Below are 19,005 nucleotides of genomic sequence, written 5' to 3'. Positions count from 1 at the left end.
GAACTGTGCAACTGAATAAAATATAATATTATGTAAACAGGTCATAAAAGTTTAAATTTTAAAAAGCATGAATCTGTACACATTACACACATGCTATAATGACCTCATAATTTTTTATGCTTCAAAATCAATGAACTTGGACCCTGATTTAGGCTACTTGCAGAGTTTGTGTGGACTTTGACCTCATGGTGACTTATATTTTGACATTTCACACACTTTTAGGTCTACTAAGTATGAACTCAAATGACAAGGTAGTTTTAGTGTTAAAATTGCAAAATATCTGATAAAAACTAATATACAAATAAATAAAGACATTCGAATTACAATTATTTAGTAACTGATAGCAGCTACCCAATTCCCGGAAACATCCTTTTGCACTTTTTTTTTTTTTTGCAAATTAACTCTTATCCGTAAGACACCTTGCAATATCGTGTTTCCAAACATGGAGAATTGTCCTGCAATTCCTTCATTAGACCTGAACTATAACTACTGTGTCTGTCCGTCTTTAGAGATCTATTCAGCAGTGACGCACTTGTAAAAAGCAAGCGACTCGACTACGACTCGCTAGGCTCTTTTTCCTGGGGCTCGAGCCACCATAAAATACTGCTCTGGTAAATCCTTGTCTGAGAATGGATTGCCCGAGAAAATTATTTTAAATTTACTACGTGTTGTGTGTTTGCTACTTCGTTCCTTTCGACTGTTTAGAATTCTGAACTTAAAGGGATAGTTCACCCAAAAATGAAAATTCTATCATTGTTTACTCACCCTCAAGTTGTTCCAAACCTGTATGAGTTTCTTTCTTCTGCTGAACACAAAGAAAGATATTTGGAAGAATGTTTGTAACCAAACAGATCTCGGTCCCCATTGACTACCATAGTATATTTTTTTCCTACTATGGAAGTCAATGGGGACCGAGATCTGTTGATTACAAACATTCTTCCAAATATCTTCCTTTGTGTTCAGCAGAACAAAGAAATTCATACAGTTTTGGAACAACTTGAGGGTGAGTAAACAATGATAGAATTTTCATTTTTGGGTGAACTATCCCTTTAAGCGCGAATTAATGAATCACTGAGAGTCGACTCTATTTTCAATGAATACGGCATTCGAACAGTTCACTCACGAACTGAATCGTTTAAAACCAACAGTATAACACAAACACAGACAACAAAACAGCGCTGGAAGAACTGGATATTTATCAATGGTCCGGTTAAACAAACAATGTAAAGGGTGCCTTTTCGACGCCAATGGTCGCTAAATTTGTGAATGAATGTAGTAAGTTAGATCCAGTTTTGCAAAGTGTAGAAAGCCTGTTTGTTTAACTTAGTTTCCGTTTGTTTTGCGGTCAGTGAAGTATAGCCTCTATATATATATTTTATATTAAGTTAGGTTACTCAAATGCCAATAAAAATGTCAACAAAATGTAAAAATGCTGCTCCCAAAGTCACCAGAATTGAACGATTATATAACATCTCTTGTTAAATCATGTTATTGCTCAGACTGCACTGGTGTAAAATCAATAGGGCAAGTTAAAATGATGTAGCCTAACGGTTAGTGCTATGAGATTTGCACAACAACACATTACCCGGAACAAAATAGCACTTTTGGTAACTAAAATGGGTGCATATTGTTATTGCACAATTCCCTTTGTTTGTCAAATACTCACTTATACATGCAGCTGAAAGTAGGCCAGGTCTAAACTGAAATAATCAAATGTTCAAAGTATCCCACTATTGGCTTTGTTTATCACTAGCTTTGGCCATGTAGACTCAAAGCAAATCTAAGAGGATCCATTCAGTAAAGTAAAAACAAACAGCACCTTTGTTCGCAGAGTCAGAGATAACGAAGCAAGCACAGGCTGGAGGGCTCATTCTATGTGACTTAGCCAAGTAGGACTCAACAAGACTGATAGAACTAAGCCAAATGTCATGCAGTTCAGTTCACTGAGTGAACTTAACAGGCAACATAAGTCCTGGGACAGAGTATCAAGTATGAAGTCCATATCGCAATGTTAATATGCGCTTTTGAAATTTAAATCGAGGTCATGTATCGAAGTTTTCATCCCTGTTCACTAAAGTAAGAGCTGTCCAAACACCTCTGGTTGTGGTTAGAAGTTAACATATCCCAGTATTGACCTCGAAAATGACGTCAAAATTGGCCTTGGTGTGACATCACAGTGGCTACTCTGAATCTGCGTTGTTGGAAAAGAGTATAGCTTTGAAGAGGCGATCAGCAAAATACTTAAGGTTCCTGACGCCTATCGTTATCAGACTGACCCTCCACGTGGTTTGTGTTGACACAGGTGAAAAGCACGAAAACCTCTGATAAGGAACTGCTTTAAATGTGGACTCAGTGGATGAATTTCTCATTTTTTGTCTCCAACAGGTAAGGGCCAGATGTCCACTTGCATAGATTAATTACTTAATGGCATCTGAGTTGTTCTGTTTAATATATTGATAACCAACAATCTGATTGCATAAATCTTTTTTTTTTTCAAACAGAGAATAACCTTCATCAGTAAAAAAGTAAAGAAAAATGAATCTGAAGTTTGTTACATTGGCTTTGGCCTTTGCTACCACAACAGGTTTGTTGCCTCTCCAATTTCTATGATCAAATTCAATTGAATCTAAAATGGTTATTTTTATGTTTTATTACATTGATCTAATGCAACTATCCTCCTTTTCAGCATTTCCACTCAACGATGAGATCAGTCGAGAAGCATTTAGTTTACAGAGAGACAATCAGGCCACTGACAAGAAAAATGTTGGCAAAGACTCAAAGTAAGTTTACTCTCATAAGATATTTTGTTTACTTTCATTAATTAAAAACAGAATTCATATGCCATGCCTTGAACACAATTCTTCCATGAAAAATTCATTTTATTTCAGATATTAAAAATTAAAACAAATTATTGCTAATTAAATCTTTTTTGGGGCAGGGACATATAGTCACAAAGCCTGGTCTAAAATGTTTAAAAGCCTTAATAAAAAAATTCATGTCATGTAACAGACTCACCAAAAATGTAATAATGATATTTATGAATTATTATATAAAAAATGCTTTTTACATTGAAACATTTTTGAAAGTAATTATTAAGATGTGTACTTTAAGGTGTAAGGAAAATATTATTTATTTTTTACTTGATGGTTATACCACAGAGATTTTCTTGAATATGTTTTTTTTTTTTTTTTATCAACATGAATACAACAAGTTCTTTATCCTGGTAGGCTCTTGTAAGTCATTGACCCCTGATCCTGTTTTGCAGTGGTATGTGGAAGAATCATGTGGTGAGCAGTGACCTTTACTCCCAGGACTCTTACAACCCTATGGCAGCTGAACTGAGACGCAAGCTGAGCATGGAGTCTGAGCGGCTGAGGGCTCGTCTAAAGCAGGAGCTTGTGGAGTTGAGGGAGAGACTCTCTCCTTACCCCAGCCACCCAAAACACACCATGGCCAATGTCAAGGAGTTCCTGGCCCCCTTCACCAAGCAGCTCCAGGCCGCCCTCCAGTCGAATACTCAGGAACTCTGTGAGAAACTCAATCTGAACCTCCAGGAACTGAACCCAGAGGAAGCCACTCTCTACCAGGAGGCAGTGCAGAGGATCACACAAGCTCTGGATGAAAGCCACCAGAAAAGGACAGCAGCCTTTGAGGACTTTAAAACAAAAGCATTTGAGGCGGTAGAGGAGGAAAGAGACAGCAGTGGAAAGGAACTTTGGGAGGAAGTCACTGCCAGGCTGGGACAGGAATTGTGTACCTTCAGTTTAGAGGTACAAGGGAAGGTGGCAGCACTGAAGATAGCTTTGACAGGCCATCTTGCCTCAGCACAGCCTCCAAGGGATGTGATGGCTTCCAAAGTGGATCAGTTCTGCCAGAATTCCTCAGCTCGGAATCAACAGTTTATTTCTAACTTAGACCTACAGATGATCACTCTCCAAGAAAACCAGAGCCATGGTGAGTCATCTGGTTTCCATCAGACAAACATAGAGTCCATACAGGAGGATTTCTCCACTAGACTCACAGCCCTATTACAAGACATTGTACATACTCTCAATTAAACACACCTCCAGTCCTATCAACTGTAATGTAAATAACAGCTCCTATGTTTGGATTGTACATTGTGACTTGTAACTTTTGTATAACAATATTGTTGTTTGTACAGTTTTCAAAAAGAACCTAATATTATGTACTGCGCAATCCATTGAAGTGAAAGACAGAAAATAATGCCTTTCTTCATTTTACTAAGGATATGTTATGTAGTGTGTGGATATACTGTTTCATAAACAGACAAAAGCATGTAAATAAAAAAATTTGTACAAATTTGAAATTAATGTTGTTCATTGATTTTTGCCTCAACTACAGTATATTAATACAGTTATTCCTTTCTAAATACATCACATCTAGACAATTGTTATAGTAGCAAGTCATTGGCTAATACAGGGGTTTTCAAACTGTGGTTCGGGACCGCAAAGGGTTCTGTAGAAAATGTGAGGAATTATAAACAAAGAAACTGTAAAAGAAATCTATTTTACAAAATTATTTTTTTAGGGCTGTCAAAGTTAACTTATGTATCAAATATGTTTAACTAACTAAAATAATTTTTAACACAATATATTAAAAAGTGCTTTACAAATAAATCTGAATTTAATTGAAAATATTTATTGTTATTAATTTCATGCATCTAAATATAGGTAGGTAGAAAACTTTACAATACATAATATTGTAATAATTGATTTGCTTTTAATATTCAATTTAAAAGCCAATTATTTAATTCAGAAAACAACATTGTTTAATATATTTTTTTCACTCAATATAAACAGGTCTTTATACATGACAAAATAGCTGCCTTTATTTTTTAGGAAGAGGGTCCTTCAAAAAGTCTGAAAACCCCTGGGCTAATATACAAGCAATGTGTATAAGAAGCAAAGTTTGATTAAAACATTACAAAACGATTACATCCACAGTTTGTTCCTCTCAATAATACCTACATACCTTTTACAGTATAATTCAGATAATGAACACCTAAAACACATGAAACAATGCAGTATTTGCATTTACATGATACAATTAAGCATTAGCATTTTCTTCCAAGCGCATGGTGACTGGTCTACACAGTGCTGTCTAAATAGATTCAAATATGCTAAATAGGCATTATGCAAAGTGGTTCTTTGCTGGTTTGTGCAGATGCCGTGATGTGATCAGACGTCTTATCGGGCATATCAAATTAAGCTTCATTCAATGCAAAACAGATGGCGAGTTGATGGATCTCTTAGTGGAAAGCCTGAGGCAGACCACCGGCCCAGAAAAACTTCTTCAGCACAAACCATCCAGCCATAACCATCAACACAGCACCGCCGGTGGCAAAAATGACCCCCACCACCACTCCAGCCACGTTCATATTGTCCCTGTTCAATGGCTCACTGCCTCCTGATTCACAAGAGAAAACAAGCTGTGCTGTTACTGTCTAGCTTTTATTCATTTTTAAGTACTTTCATCTGAATTTCAGACACATCAAAGTGCAATATTTTGATTGAAATAAAGTTTTCAAAAAGAGTCTCATACCATAGGCCCATGCAGTGGGAACATCATTCTCTACAGGATCAAAAAGACACAGTTAGGCATGGCTCTCATTTGGAATTCAGTGTGTTTGACAACAAGCTGGGTCTCAGATCGGTCTCATTCTGGATTCATGTGTGAACGTGACTGACTCACTCAGGGCTGTGGTGTACAGAGGACCCACGGACACCGTGGCAGATTCTTGGGCTTGTGATCCGTAAGGTTCTTGGGCCCTTCGCCGTCGTGTTCTATTAGAGTTGCAAGACTGCATAAGTAAAATAAAGTGACATGTTAATTGGCTGACATTGCCAGTAGTGGTACTCTATTTAATGCGTTCTATTCGAACAGTAAAAGACTCCTACATTAAGTAATTCTTGGCACTTCACTGGCTCGCAAAGTCGCAGTATACAGTGCAGGTATATAGAAGACTTTTCTTGATTGCGGTGCTCCACGAAGCGGAAGGCTTCAAATGAAAATCGCGAAAACTTGGAAAACCCATTATAGAGCACCGTTGTCCGATTCTCTACAACGCATCTGTGATGAAACAATAGAGAGACATTGATGTAGTTGCACTGGCGTGAGGACGGGACATCACAGCAATAGCAAACAACAACCAACGATCCAATCAATTCAATCAAGTCCCGCCCTACATTTTTTATTGTTTGAGAAACCATTTCATTAGAATATATGTCACAATAGGGAAGAAAAGATGATAGCAACTTCCATTTCATGCTGACTTTAACTAAAATAGTTAACTGATGTTAACTAATGGAACCTTATTGTAAAGTGTTACCATGAATTCTTAATCAGGAGTAACTCACCCTGTGAAAAAGTTGTACTGTTTGTTGTTGGTGTGATTATAGGGAGATGGGGTTGCAAAACAGTGGTCCAACAACAGATGAAAACTAAAGAAAGGCAGAAATTGTTTTTTCATTCCTCAATAAAACCATTGAGAAACATGCTATTCAGTGAAACTGCAGTGTTCTTACTTTCCAGTGAGATTGTCAGCCTTTACTTCAACATAGACTTTAGTGCGCAGATCTAATCCATTTGGCGGAACCACCAAAGGGCTGGTATAATCTGTGTTCTGACATGAAAATAATCGAAAAATATCTTTAAAAATCTGGCATATTTTGCATTCAGAGAAAGGAATTTTAACACAAATCTAGACTTACATTGAAGACACCCATGCTGAGAGTGTCAATGAAAGTTCCATTGTTGTCACTAGTGGCCACTGACACTGATGACCTGCATGAAAAAAAATATAAATCAAGTCAATCCTCTTGTTGTCACTGCAGTTGGTGAAGTATGCAGTGGAGGGTGAACGTCTTAATGCTCACGCTACGATCTGAGTGTTGTTGATGAGGTATTCCAGTGGATAACGGCAAGAGAAGTGATAGTAGAGGTCTGTGGAGTAACTGATGATGCCCTCTGCCGAGCTGGGCGTATCAATGTATCCTGTGATAATGACGGCCTGAATGCTGGAGAACATGCTGAATGGACCAGAGGAGCTGGGCTTCTCATCCACAATCTAAAAATGCACAAGTGGAAATTATTATTTTTTTATAATTAGTAAAGTATGTATTCAGCTTTTGTTCATTTAAAAAAAATTCTAATTAGAATATAATGTATCACATGATGACCTTTTCAATAAAATGCTACACAAAAATGCTATACATCTAAAAATATTTTACTATTTATACTTTATATACTTTTTTGTATTTATAATACATATTAAATCACAAAAAAAATCATAAAAAATGGTTTAAAAATATCTTTACACATTTAGCCTCAATTTTTTTGTGTTTAACTATTTTTGGAAAAATAATTTGTATGTATGCAGCTTTTATTAATGTTTTAGTTTGTATTTGCCACCCCACAACTGTGATTTAAAAAAAGGAGGAGAAAAATGATGTTTTCAAACTTAAACATAGAGAAAGATAACAAATCTCTTTTTTTTCATCGCACCTGCAAAGACTGTCTACATGGGTTCTCCTGGCTGTGGTTGACTGCCAGCAGGTAGCGGATGACAGGTGGGTCCACAGTGGTGTCAATGGTGCCCTTGCACTGGGCGTTATTGCGCTCCCCGTTCAGAGCCAGGCCATTGGGATCAAAGCCTGCCCACTCAGCGGTGCACAGGTTTACCTCCAGAGTGATCACACTGGTGCCACAGTGTACCACCAGATCATTGTTATCTAAACAAAAAGGGAGGTCTTAGTGTCAAGCAAACTGCAGAGAATGGAGGACTGTCGTAAAATCTGAAAGGTCACAGACTCACCTGGAACCCTGTTATACACCGAGGAGCAGTTATAGGCCGAGTGAATGGGCTGTAGGACGAGAGCCAGTGCACATAAGCAGAGGCACAGCATCATTCCTGCTGTAGAGCAAAGGCAGAACATGACCAAAAGTCACCTATTTAAAAGTCAAGTCATCCAACATCACAACCTTAACCTCTGTAACAGTTACAATAACAGTGAAGGTAATTATTTAGAATTAATTGTATTTTTATAGTAATTTAGGGAAAAAAGCAGTCGATATCAGTGTAAAGAAACAGTACACCATACCTGTTTAACTCCCAGGGAGTTGAATGGACACTATCTGAAAAAGGTGATGAGATGATGCTTCTTATATAGGGTTAGACCCCAGGCGTGATTCAATAGGTGCAGGGAGTGTCTCATCCCCCCTACTACATTACCGTACAGTTCCTTCACAGATTATAACATCAATCCTCTGGCTCTGGTGAACAATGACAGTGACAGCAGGATCTGACACATATCCAAAAGACACTTTTCAGATAAGTCCATATACATGAATTCTAATAAAACTGTGATAACGACCATGTGGATGTTAATAGGTTTATATTTATATAATTTTACAATCAAATGCATTTTTTAATTGGCCTATAATGTGCAATATGCCATCAGGGGCTTTTATGTAACTGAATGTGCTAATATTCAGCCTGCAATATTTTATGAGTAAATGTTTCTTGCTTCTGAGAGCTGCCATTCTAAATGTTGTTGTACTTTAATGACAACAAAGTATCTTACTCTTACACGATTTTTATATTTTTAAAATGATACCCACTGTACTGTTGCAATTATAATTGGTTTTATGATGTATTATGTATAAGCTGGAAAGGATATTGACACCTGTCATTTGTATGTATGTAATAAATGCAGTCAGTTAATCTGTTCACTGATATTTTCTTTCAATGAAATAAAGTCTTGAATAGCACACAATCTAAAAATGAAATCCTATTGGCCAATATATTAATTTTAAATAGTGTTGGTTGATTAGTCGGCTTCAGGAGTAAAAGATTTGAAACTACGTATACAAATTATTACAGGGTTGTTGTGAGACTGATGTTATTGCTATATTGTTGTAAATGAACATGTAAATCCATATCTTCAAACTTTTAAATGTGTTGTTGTCTGTGTGAACCAGCAGTAAAAACAGTTCTGTATTCTTGCATTCAGATGGATTTTATTTAAAATACTTTTTAATGATTTATTCAAAATAATTTGTATTAATTTATCCATCTGGGAACCTATTTTTCTGTTACAGTATTGAATCTCAAAGATTTATAAAATAAATTAAGAGTCTATTATGTATGAATCATTTGAAACATGAAATGTTGCATCATCTCCTGCAGGGAATAGAACATTATGAATATAAGAAATGTGATAATTTGCCACAAGGTATGAAACACAGGATGCCAAAAATAGCTTTTGTTAGTCTGGCTCGCATGCAAGCATCATCTATTGTATTCTAAGAGCAGCTATCTCTAGACTAGCTCAAGACACCCCTGCTAAAGGCTAAAGGGTCGGTTTTGAGTGATGAGTGATATCTGACAAAGAACTTTGAATGAAGCATGTTCGCTTGTTTTTGCCAAAAAGCCCCTTGGTCAGAGAATACATTTCACATATTATGCTTCAATGTGTCACACCTTGATGATTTTCAGTTCTTCTCCACTGGACAAAACAACTTAACAGTGACAGCAATCTAAATCCCTGTGTTCTTCTGATTCAGAGAGGAGGTCAAATGCATAGTATGAGAATCATACTTGTTCAAGAAGTCAAACCATCTGCACAGTGAGGTTATTTTGAATTGATTCTTTATTCATAATTCATACATTTACATCTCTATAAATAAGAACTTTCCACAACTTCACATTCTGATCCTGTAACTACAGAATACAAATTTTAGCCACACAATTCTCCATTTTTAAAATAGAGGAAGAACAGAAAGAGAACCAAACAAAACGATTTGTCAGGTGCCAGCAATACTAGTATAATATTGTAATTGAATCATATTTTGTGGGGAACAAAATAGTGGTTTCATACTGTTGTTAGAGTTCTGCTTCTTTCATCATGATATTAATCACATAGGACATTTTACTACTGGAGAAAAAGAAGATTCCCTTTAAAGGATGTCAATTGTGACCGCATTAGAGTAGAATAGACCCAAGTTGATCAGAACCGACCCAAGGAACAGTGGAGCCTGTTCAGAAAAACAGAACAATACTAGTACAACACTACCACCTGCTGGTTCAAAGGTTTAAAAACAACAACACAAATATTTTGCCAGTAAATGAGCAATGATATTGACAGCGGTCTTAATACCAGATAATAATAGGTTATGTTAGGTCCGTTCTGCTTTAATATCAGAAATATTATTATCTTACTATTGCTAATGGTTCGAGCACAAAATAAGCAGACAGAATATAACCCAAATAATAAATTAAACAATTCTAAACAGTCTTGTCTTTCAATCTATTCTCAAACTATATCTGTCTATGATTACATTGAAAGTAGTGGCAGTATATCTGGTGTCTTCTCAAACTCAGTTATTACAAGAGTCAGTCTGTGCTTAAGTATGCGTAGGCCTATATCTGCCTGCTGCAATAACTACTTTCCTGCAGGTTATAGAAAATGCATTGCATTCAGTGAGATAAACTTTAATGTCCATTCTATATGCATGTGCAATAAATATACGGCAACAGCCATCCACACAAGGTGACACAAGCCGAACATACCTAACCAACTTGCTCAAGTGGTCAGTTTGTGTGCAAACGTGACCAACTGTCTTCATTTTTGATGTAATTAACGTGAAATTAGTATAGTAGTAAATATTAGCTTAGTTATCATCAAAGCTCTCTCTATTTTTTTGTTGATCAATAAAGCATTATTCTGCCTCAGAAGCCAGTGCAAAATTAGTTTTGAGAGATAGGCTACCTTCATGCGCAAAAGCTGCTTCACTGCCAAAGTTTTTGGACATAGCCCAGGCGTGCTGATATAGCCTAAGCCTACCGGAGTACCAATGTACCGACAACACTGGTTACTTTGGCTGCATCTGAAATCGAACGCTTCCCTACAAATACTAGACGAAAAAACAGTATGTGACAAAATAAGTATGTCAGAATTCACAGTACTGTACCCGTACCCACAGTAAGCAAAAAGTACCCGGATGAACTAGCTACTACTTCCAGCAAGATTCTGAAGTATGAATACGATGGACATTTTACTATCCCATGAGGCCATGGGAGAGGATTTGTGAATGGCGGTGAAGCAACGTAAATGGAGCTGGTAAGTCACTTGATAATGACGACATGGCGAATGTAGGCTAAACGTCTGGATTACATTCACAATACACACACTCATATAACATTCTTTTTTAGTGGTTGTGAATTACTTATTCAAAATAAGTACCTACTTAAGAGAGTATGCGATTTCAGAAGCAGCCTAAGTCTTTATGAACGAGTCATTGAATCATTCAATCAATTCATTCAAAAACACAGAATAGCACATGGTCGTAGCTAGAGGGCCCCCCGTGATTTCAACCGAGGGGGCCCACAGCAACAACCCGCACCAGGGCCCCGTATACCCTATCTACGGCACTGGAATAGCGCACTAGCACTTCTTATTTCTCCAATATCTTTTAATGGCGAGTATTCTGCTATTCCGTATTTAGCCTCCGTCTTTACGAGTTAGTCATCATTAACTTACAAATTATTTCATTTAGGAACAATGCACAGGGATTGTGCTGTGGCTTTGTTTGTGGTGGATCAAAAACAGACAAATTAACTGGCATGAAATGTAAGTCTAAAATATAAGTTACTCAATACAAGATATAAATAACAATGTAAATAATTTAAACACTCAATAATGTAAATATAACAATTAAAGCAATAACACAGTCACAAGTTTCTGAACGCTTTCAATACAAATGTCAAGCATACATTCAGTGGTTAGTGGTTCTCAAAAGATGTGACTTGAGCCTAATAAAAGAGACATGACAGAGGAGGGGCAATGAGTCCGGGCAGCCTGCCAGAGATCAGCACAAACAAACTGCACATGCAATGCCACTGGTCTAATGGCCTCACCCTTACTTCTCCAAAACCTCATGACATCTGCAGGATCTGTTCATAATACCAGATTTCACTGCATATATGATTACATACACAGTAGGAGTTTTCCTCTTCCATGAATTTAACCCAAGTTGTAACTGGGCCTCTTGTCACGAACACCAGAATTTTTTTTACAGTTTATATTTCCTAACTTAAGCTCCGTATAATGAATTTATTTTCTTTGTCAGGTCAAGGGGAAAATGTCTAGAAATGAAAAAGGACAAAAAAAACAAAAACAAAAAAACTCCCCACTAAGATGAAGAGGAAACAGCCTGTTGAAAAACTGTGTGCTTTCTTTCCTGACTGGCTTCCTATTCCTGGGGATAATGTGCGTCTGACTGTGAGCTGGCAGGGTCAGCAGCAGTGACTGAGCTCCTTTGACTTGCACAAACCAGTCACCCATCTTACTTCCTCTGTCAGTTTGCTTGTGAGCCAAACAACACTGGTCCCTCTGCACATGTCTCCGAACTGATTTTATGTGAATTAGAAACTACAGTGATTGATGCGTGTTAGTGATACACACAGGAAAAGTAGAAATTGTGCTAAAAGATGAAGAACACGGTTACTTATCACTTATCTCCTGCAACATATTTAACATACAAAAGCACTACAACATAAAACAATTTAGAAGAAAAAAATGAAATAGAAAAAAATTAATAATTTTTCATATTTTTATTTTGGGGTCTAACCTCCCAAAAATAACTCTATGGTACTATCCATTATATAAAAACACAATCATTTTTGTTTGCATGTCTTTTCTGTGGTGTAAAACGGCTTCTCGAACTAGAAAAAAAAAACTATGGCGCTGGGCGGGACTTGATTTTGTCCATGGGGAATTGATTGGATGGTTGTGGTTTGCTATTGCTGTGATCTCATGTGAGTGACAGGTTGTCCCGCCCTCACGCCAGTAAACACGTCATCAGAGAAGAGATGAGATGTCACCGCGAGAGGGAAGTTAGTTTAGTTTGACTGAAGATTATGAGGGCACCTGAATTAATAAAATAATGATGTGCATAAGTATTATACTACTGCAATATTCCATAAAAATAAGAATGGTCAATTTTGATTTCATGGTGACTAAAAGTTTAAAGCATCGAAAGCTCGAAACAGTAAAAAAAGTATTCAATCGGTATACATTAAAAAAATTGTGTAGCCTACTACTTTTCACTAATTTATTATTTGTTAATTAATTTAAAAAGTAGCTAACAAACAAGAAACGATATCGTGGAAAAATTCTTTGGAACACTGTTTACATTTACACAGAGAGTGTCAGCACAAAAACAGCTACAACAGTTTCTGCTGGCAAGCACATTCATTCGAGACCCGAGCAGCTTTCTTGAGTCGAGCGAAAACTTTGCCTGTGTTTGTTTGTTTCGTCTGACAGCGGGACGTTTTACCAGGATCTAGAAACCGTCGTGTCGAGGCAATCACACGCCTTTTGAAACTATGTAGAGATGGAGTTCATGAAACTGATCGGAACTGTTTTGGCAGTTTGTTTCCATCCCAGCTGCGCATCAAGCGCGTTCGGTGGTGAGTTTGTGCTTAATATTTATATAAAATGTCGGTTCATGCACAGTGGTATTCAAACGACAGGACTCCGTTAGATTTTTGTTGCCTCTTACATGCGTTGAAATAAACCTTAGTGTCCAGTTCGAGTGCACAATATGCAACACTGACAGTCAAACAATACGATGGTTTCGGTTAACGAATCGCAGTTTTTCAAATAAAGATTTCTGAAGCGTTTTGCAGAACCATTTAACGAATATAAACTTCTGATAATACAACAAAACGTTCAACTACAGCTTCACTGAGTTTTCTTTTTATGTTAAAGTTGTGTGTTTATGTTCAGTTTTCGGATAAGAAGCGTTTTAAAATTTGGGTCACAGCTGTTTTTTAGTCAGAGAGGGCATGGCTGATGGCTGTCGCACACATGACTTTGCTTGAGAGGATTTTCCGCCTGACAGTATGTGGAAGTTCTCCTGGTTTCTTCCTCACTTAGCTCACTGAATTCCCTGCGCCAACTTTCCTATAACGGTTCCCACAATGTTTCCACAATAGTGCTTTAGGTTCAACACTCTCATCAGTGTTTTTTGGTGATGTGGTTTGCAGAAAACAGGATATGCCGGAGAGGGATAGAGAAGCCCTGCTATAAGATCACAAGCTTCCAGGACAGCAGGCTCAGAGCGAGCTTTGAGGCAGCCAGAGAGAAATGCAGGGAGGATGATGGGGAGCTGCTCAGTATTGAGACCGAGAATGAGCAGCGTCTGGTGGAGAAGATTGTTCAGGAGCTCAGGGCCTTGGATGGAGACTTCTGGATTGGGCTACGAAGGAGCCCACAATATAACGTTGATTGTTCAGCACAGTATTACTGGCTTGATTACAGTCAGGCCACATATAGGTAAGATATTTGCAGTAACAACATCCTGAAATTTTCTGATGATTTTTCCCCCCTGTATGTTTGGTTTTAGAGATTCTGTCATGTTTTTCTCATCCTCATGTCATTCTTATTTCTTCACTAAAGGAGATATTTTGAATATGGTTCCGGTTGCAATTACAATAGATGGGCACAAAAGATTCATAAAAGTGCTCTATACCAGTGCTGTTATTGTTATATAAAACTACCAAAATTGTATTCGGTAATTGAAATAAAGCTGAAATAAAATACAATATAAATATTAGATGAAAAACTTTAACTTAAAGAAAAATTTGGCAACTGACTGAAATAAATAACAGAAATAAAAATGAATTAAGCTAGGCTATATATAAATATTTTAAACTAGAATTAAAGTAATAATAATAATAAAAATAATAGCTAATTGATAATAAATACATATATTAATAGTAAATAATACTAAAATAACACTGCTTGTATTCTATATTCTAAGTCTTATGAATCATAATAGTGAGTAAATGATTACATCATTTTCAATATTTGGTAAACTATCCCTTTAAGTGAAAGTAAAATGTAAAATGTGAGAATTTTCAGTGAATGTGTGGTGTGTTTAGGAACTGGCTGGTGACGGAGCCCTCTTGTGGCCTTGATCAGTGTGTGGCGTTACTCTACCGGCCCTCGTCTTCTGCTATCCAGAAGCAGCGCAACCTGTTCAAGTGGATGGACTACAATTGCAATTCCAAGAATAATTTCATCTGCAAGTACTCAGACGGTAAGCTTTTGCTTGTTAAGATTAGCTGTCACATTAAGATGTTTAATAGCGAACAAATATCAGTCAAGCATCTTTTGGTGTAAACATATTATGTAAAAGGACTTCAAATGTAAACTCCTGTATGTGTTTAGAGAAGCATCCTGTCCCCACTCCAGCAGGAAATATCACCACACATACAGGTAAACAAATCCATAAGTTTTATCTGGTGTGCTTGATACTTTTTTTTTTGACACAACAATAGTGATATTATATTTTACTTATTAGTAATATACAGTATATTAATAAGTGAGAGTGTCTAAATTGCTGTGAGATATTAGCATGTTTATAGTACCTATAATCACAGATAAAATTAGATTAATGGGATAGTTCCTCAAAGAAATTAATATTCTGTCATAATTTTACCAGTGCTGCTGTCATTAACTGAATCTAAAATAACTAAATAAGATTAACAAGTTTAAATTGAAGTTCTAAAATGACTAAAACTGAAATTAAATCAATTAAATATTTATTTAAAAAACAAAATTAATAAAAATAACAAAAGGACATAAAATTACAATGTTAAAAAATAATAATAATAAAATAAATAAAAAATAATTTTTAAAAAATTAATAAATGCTATAATAGTATATAAAAAATACTAAAAAATAATTACTCACCCGTTCACTTTAATTGAAAAAAAGAAAAGAGCAGCGTTAACATTCTTCTAAAATGCTTTGGTGCTCTATGGAGGAAAGAAAATTATATAGGTTTAAAACGACTGGATGTGTAAATGTGGACACAATAAAAGGACAGAATATGATTTTTTTCTTTAAAAAGACATTCCAACTTTGTATGGATAATAATGCTTATGATGACCTCTAGAGGTGGAAGTGGAATTATACTTTCACAAACATAAGAGGACAGTCATCATCTTTAAAGGGATAGTTCACCCAAAAATTCTGTCATCATTTACTCAGCCTCAAGTTGTTCCAAATCTGTATGCATTTCTTATTTCTGCTGAAAACAAAAGAAGACATTTTGCTAAATATGGGTAACCAAACAGTTGTTGGGCCCCATTGACTTTTGGGCCCCATTTAACTGTTTGCTTACCAACATTCTTCAGAAAGAAACTCATGCAGGTTTGGAACAACTTGAGGGTGAGTAAATGATGACAGAATTTTCATTTTTGGGTGAACTAACCCTTTAAGACCAAATATTATAAGTGCTTATTCCTCATTCGCTGTCATTCTTGTTTTTAGGTATTCATGACCTGACTTTGGTGCCAAAGCACCCGCCCATTACTGTGGACAATGACAGGATAAAAACTGAACTCTCAGAGTCCTCTGGTAATACAGCAATAAATACAGCAAAAACCCTGACAATTCATGATCCCAATTTTGTTAAGGAAAAATAATTATATTCTCTCTCTCTCTATATATATATATATATATATATATATATATATATAATATTTATAATTTCTTTTTAAAATGATTATTTTATAATATTTGATTAATAATTATATTTGTAACATTCAATAACTATAGCCTTTTTTTAGTTTCTATTTCAGATGACACGATTAATATTTACTACATCCTCCTGGCCATTCTACCAGTGATGCTGCTGTTGATATTGGTGGTGTCGGGGGTGTTCTGTTTCAGAGTCATGTCAAGGAGGTGTGTAATGCAGTGCAAACATTTTCATCAATTCATACTTTGATTATCTTCATGAACTATTTTGTCTGTCACCCTGCCATATAATATACTTTGTGTCTGTATTTGAAGGAGAAAAGAACAGAATGAAATCTATGCCGTGCCAGGACAGTGGGTGCGTCCAGTAGCTCCAAAAAGTCAAAATAGTTATGAACACACCAACAAATTCAACCAGCCTGGAGCTCACCTGGAGTACATGAGCTCTGAAATCGACAAAACATTTAGCGTGACATCCCCAAACAGTCAGTTTGAGGACTACGAGAACGTTCCGAGCCGCCCCGCACGGTGTGGTTTTGTCACTAATGACATCTACGAGACCTGCCGGAGCCCCTCGGCAGGAGAGGCCGGATGGGTGGACAATGACATATATGGATACTAAAACACTATATACAGTATATACTGACCTCTCTCCCACTAGTGTGGCACCATGTTTGATCTCATCTCCAGTCTGAATGCCTGCTCTTTGATGTGCACACTGTGACCTAGTGTGAAGGATTGGGAAGCCAGTGGGGTCTAATGCAGGGGTGTACAGTACAGTGAAGCTCAAATTCCCATAACTGACTATACAAAGAAGCATAAAGGTGTCATCGGCTTGTGAGAGCTTCCTCTGTGGAAGCTGGTATCCTGGAACAGGACCTTCCCTTTTGGAAATCCACAAAACACGCTGACCTCTCAGCCCATCTCAAAAACATCCTTCTATGTCTCTGAAAATGGCCTCTCTAAAGGATATCTACTGTTGTTCCCTTGTTTTTGAAGGCTAGTTGCTTTGTAAGCTCCATTGTGTAAAAAAAAAAAAAAAATTAAAGGAATTAGCTAAAGGACTTGTATGCATAAAACATTATTATAACATATTGATTATGTATTTTTCCTTTGGGTAGGTATGAAATTGTGAGAAAAAATATAAATGAGTTTTTGCTGTATTTTGATTGTAAATGATTATATGTTGTCTCTGTCCTTATAATAATAATAATAATAACTCTGTCACATTATTTTGACTTTTTCTTAAACAGAATAGCTGTTTGGGGTTACTCTACATTGTTTCCACACTCATGGAAAAGCAGGTAATTTTAAAATCAAGCATGGAAAAGGAGAGTACTTTTTCTAGTTATGCTTACTTATAAAATATTTCATTAGCTAAAACACTATAAAATCGTAATGACTACAAAAGACATGGAAATGGACTGATCAAAAGGTCTGACTCTATTTGAAAATGCATTATTATTCTGCTGAATTCTCCGACGTCAGAGCTGCAGGAGCAGTGAAGTATTTTATTAGTACTGCAGTACATCATGTGTCCAGGAGATGTCGCCATATGATAGGCTGATACATATTTGTTGTTTAAAATAAAATTTCCAATACAAATCGTTCGCTGTCTGTAGTGCTTTTTTACACTTACTCTTGATATTCTCTCTCATCTGATTCTAGAGACATTTAAAGTTTGCAACGAAACTGCTTTATATGATGATGTAATTGACCAAATATGAGGTGAGCTACGACTGCTGTGACGTCTACAGGGCTGGGTTGCAAACCCTTGACTTGTCCTAGATGTCATGTCATGTTTCAAAATGTTATTATTTAAAGGTATAGTTCACCTAAAAATAAAAATTCTGTCATTACTCACCCTCAGGTCGTTCCAAACCCGTAAGACTTTCGTTCATCTTCGGAACACAAATGAAGCTCTTTTTGATGAAATCCGAGAGCTTTCTGTAACTTACGCAAATAACTCTTCAAAAAGTTCCTAAAACTAGTCCATATGGGTTGAGCGGTTTAGTCCAAATTTTCTGAAGAGACTCGATTACTTTATTTGAAGAACAGATTTAGTTTAGGCTTTTATTCACATTTAAACATTGATCAGCGAACATAAACAGAAGCTCAACCGAACATGCTTGATGCGCGAGAACAAACTAACTCCTTGGTTCTTGCGGAAGCTCAAACATGCTGCGTAACATGAGAATGAACCTCATTGATTCTCGCACGTCAAGCGAATATGCTTGAGCTTTTGTTTACCACAACTGATGTATGAGTTGATGAATGTTTATTTGTGAGTAAAAGACTAAATTCAGTTTGTTCATCATATAAAGCGATCGTGTCTCTTCAGAAAATTTGGACTAAACCGCTCAACTCATATGGATTTGTTTTACGATTTCTTTATGAACGTTTTGAAGCATCAAATGGTAGCTGCATAGCT

At 36.5% G+C, this 19,005-nt stretch overlaps 3 protein-coding genes across 5 annotated transcripts; 2 read left to right on the top strand and 1 right to left on the bottom strand.

The window, feature by feature from the left end:
- The first annotated feature begins 2,365 nt into the window (after positions 1 to 2,365).
- LOC311090923 (uncharacterized protein) lies at positions 2,366 to 4,327 on the top strand. Its single transcript, XM_084126559.1, has 3 exons — positions 2,366 to 2,584; positions 2,687 to 2,780; positions 3,266 to 4,327. The coding sequence occupies exons 1-3, from the start codon at positions 2,536 to 2,538 to the stop codon at positions 4,056 to 4,058; spliced, it is 936 nt and encodes a 311-aa protein (XP_083982685.1). The 5' UTR covers positions 2,366 to 2,535; the 3' UTR covers positions 4,059 to 4,327.
- LOC311090920 (zona pellucida-like domain-containing protein 1) lies at positions 3,889 to 8,161 on the bottom strand. The gene is made up of 11 exons (XM_084126555.1): positions 8,121 to 8,161; positions 7,835 to 7,933; positions 7,525 to 7,751; positions 6,897 to 7,087; positions 6,732 to 6,804; positions 6,546 to 6,643; positions 6,378 to 6,461; positions 5,919 to 6,090; positions 5,713 to 5,821; positions 5,563 to 5,592; positions 3,889 to 5,427 (listed from the first exon to the last, which is right to left on the bottom strand). Exons 2-11 carry the CDS (start codon positions 7,926 to 7,928, stop codon positions 5,270 to 5,272), a joined length of 1,236 nt encoding a protein of 411 aa, XP_083982681.1. The 5' UTR covers positions 7,929 to 7,933; positions 8,121 to 8,161; the 3' UTR covers positions 3,889 to 5,269.
- A 5,072-nt stretch (positions 8,162 to 13,233) lies between these two features.
- On the top strand, positions 13,234 to 18,181 carry laynb (layilin b). Of its 3 annotated transcripts, none has more exons than XM_084126557.1 (7): positions 13,234 to 13,492; positions 14,072 to 14,360; positions 14,969 to 15,126; positions 15,258 to 15,305; positions 16,365 to 16,451; positions 16,676 to 16,781; positions 16,890 to 18,181. In XM_084126557.1, exons 1-7 carry the CDS (start codon positions 13,417 to 13,419, stop codon positions 17,194 to 17,196), a joined length of 1,071 nt encoding a protein of 356 aa, XP_083982683.1. In that variant the 5' UTR covers positions 13,234 to 13,416; the 3' UTR covers positions 17,197 to 18,181. The 3 variants fall into 3 exon arrangements, with proteins under 3 accessions (XP_083982683.1, XP_083982682.1, XP_083982684.1); XM_084126556.1 differs by having other exon boundaries at positions 16,664 to 16,781; XM_084126558.1 differs by lacking the exon at positions 16,365 to 16,451 and having other exon boundaries at positions 16,664 to 16,781.
- The last annotated feature ends 824 nt before the right edge of the window (positions 18,182 to 19,005 follow it).

This window comes from Abramis brama (assembly GCF_963993115.1).
Source record: "Abramis brama genome assembly, chromosome: 10".
NCBI lineage: Eukaryota > Metazoa > Chordata > Actinopteri > Cypriniformes > Leuciscidae > Abramis > Abramis brama.
Note: the sequence above shows the minus strand (reverse complement) of the source record. Positions and strands in the feature narration are given on the sequence as shown.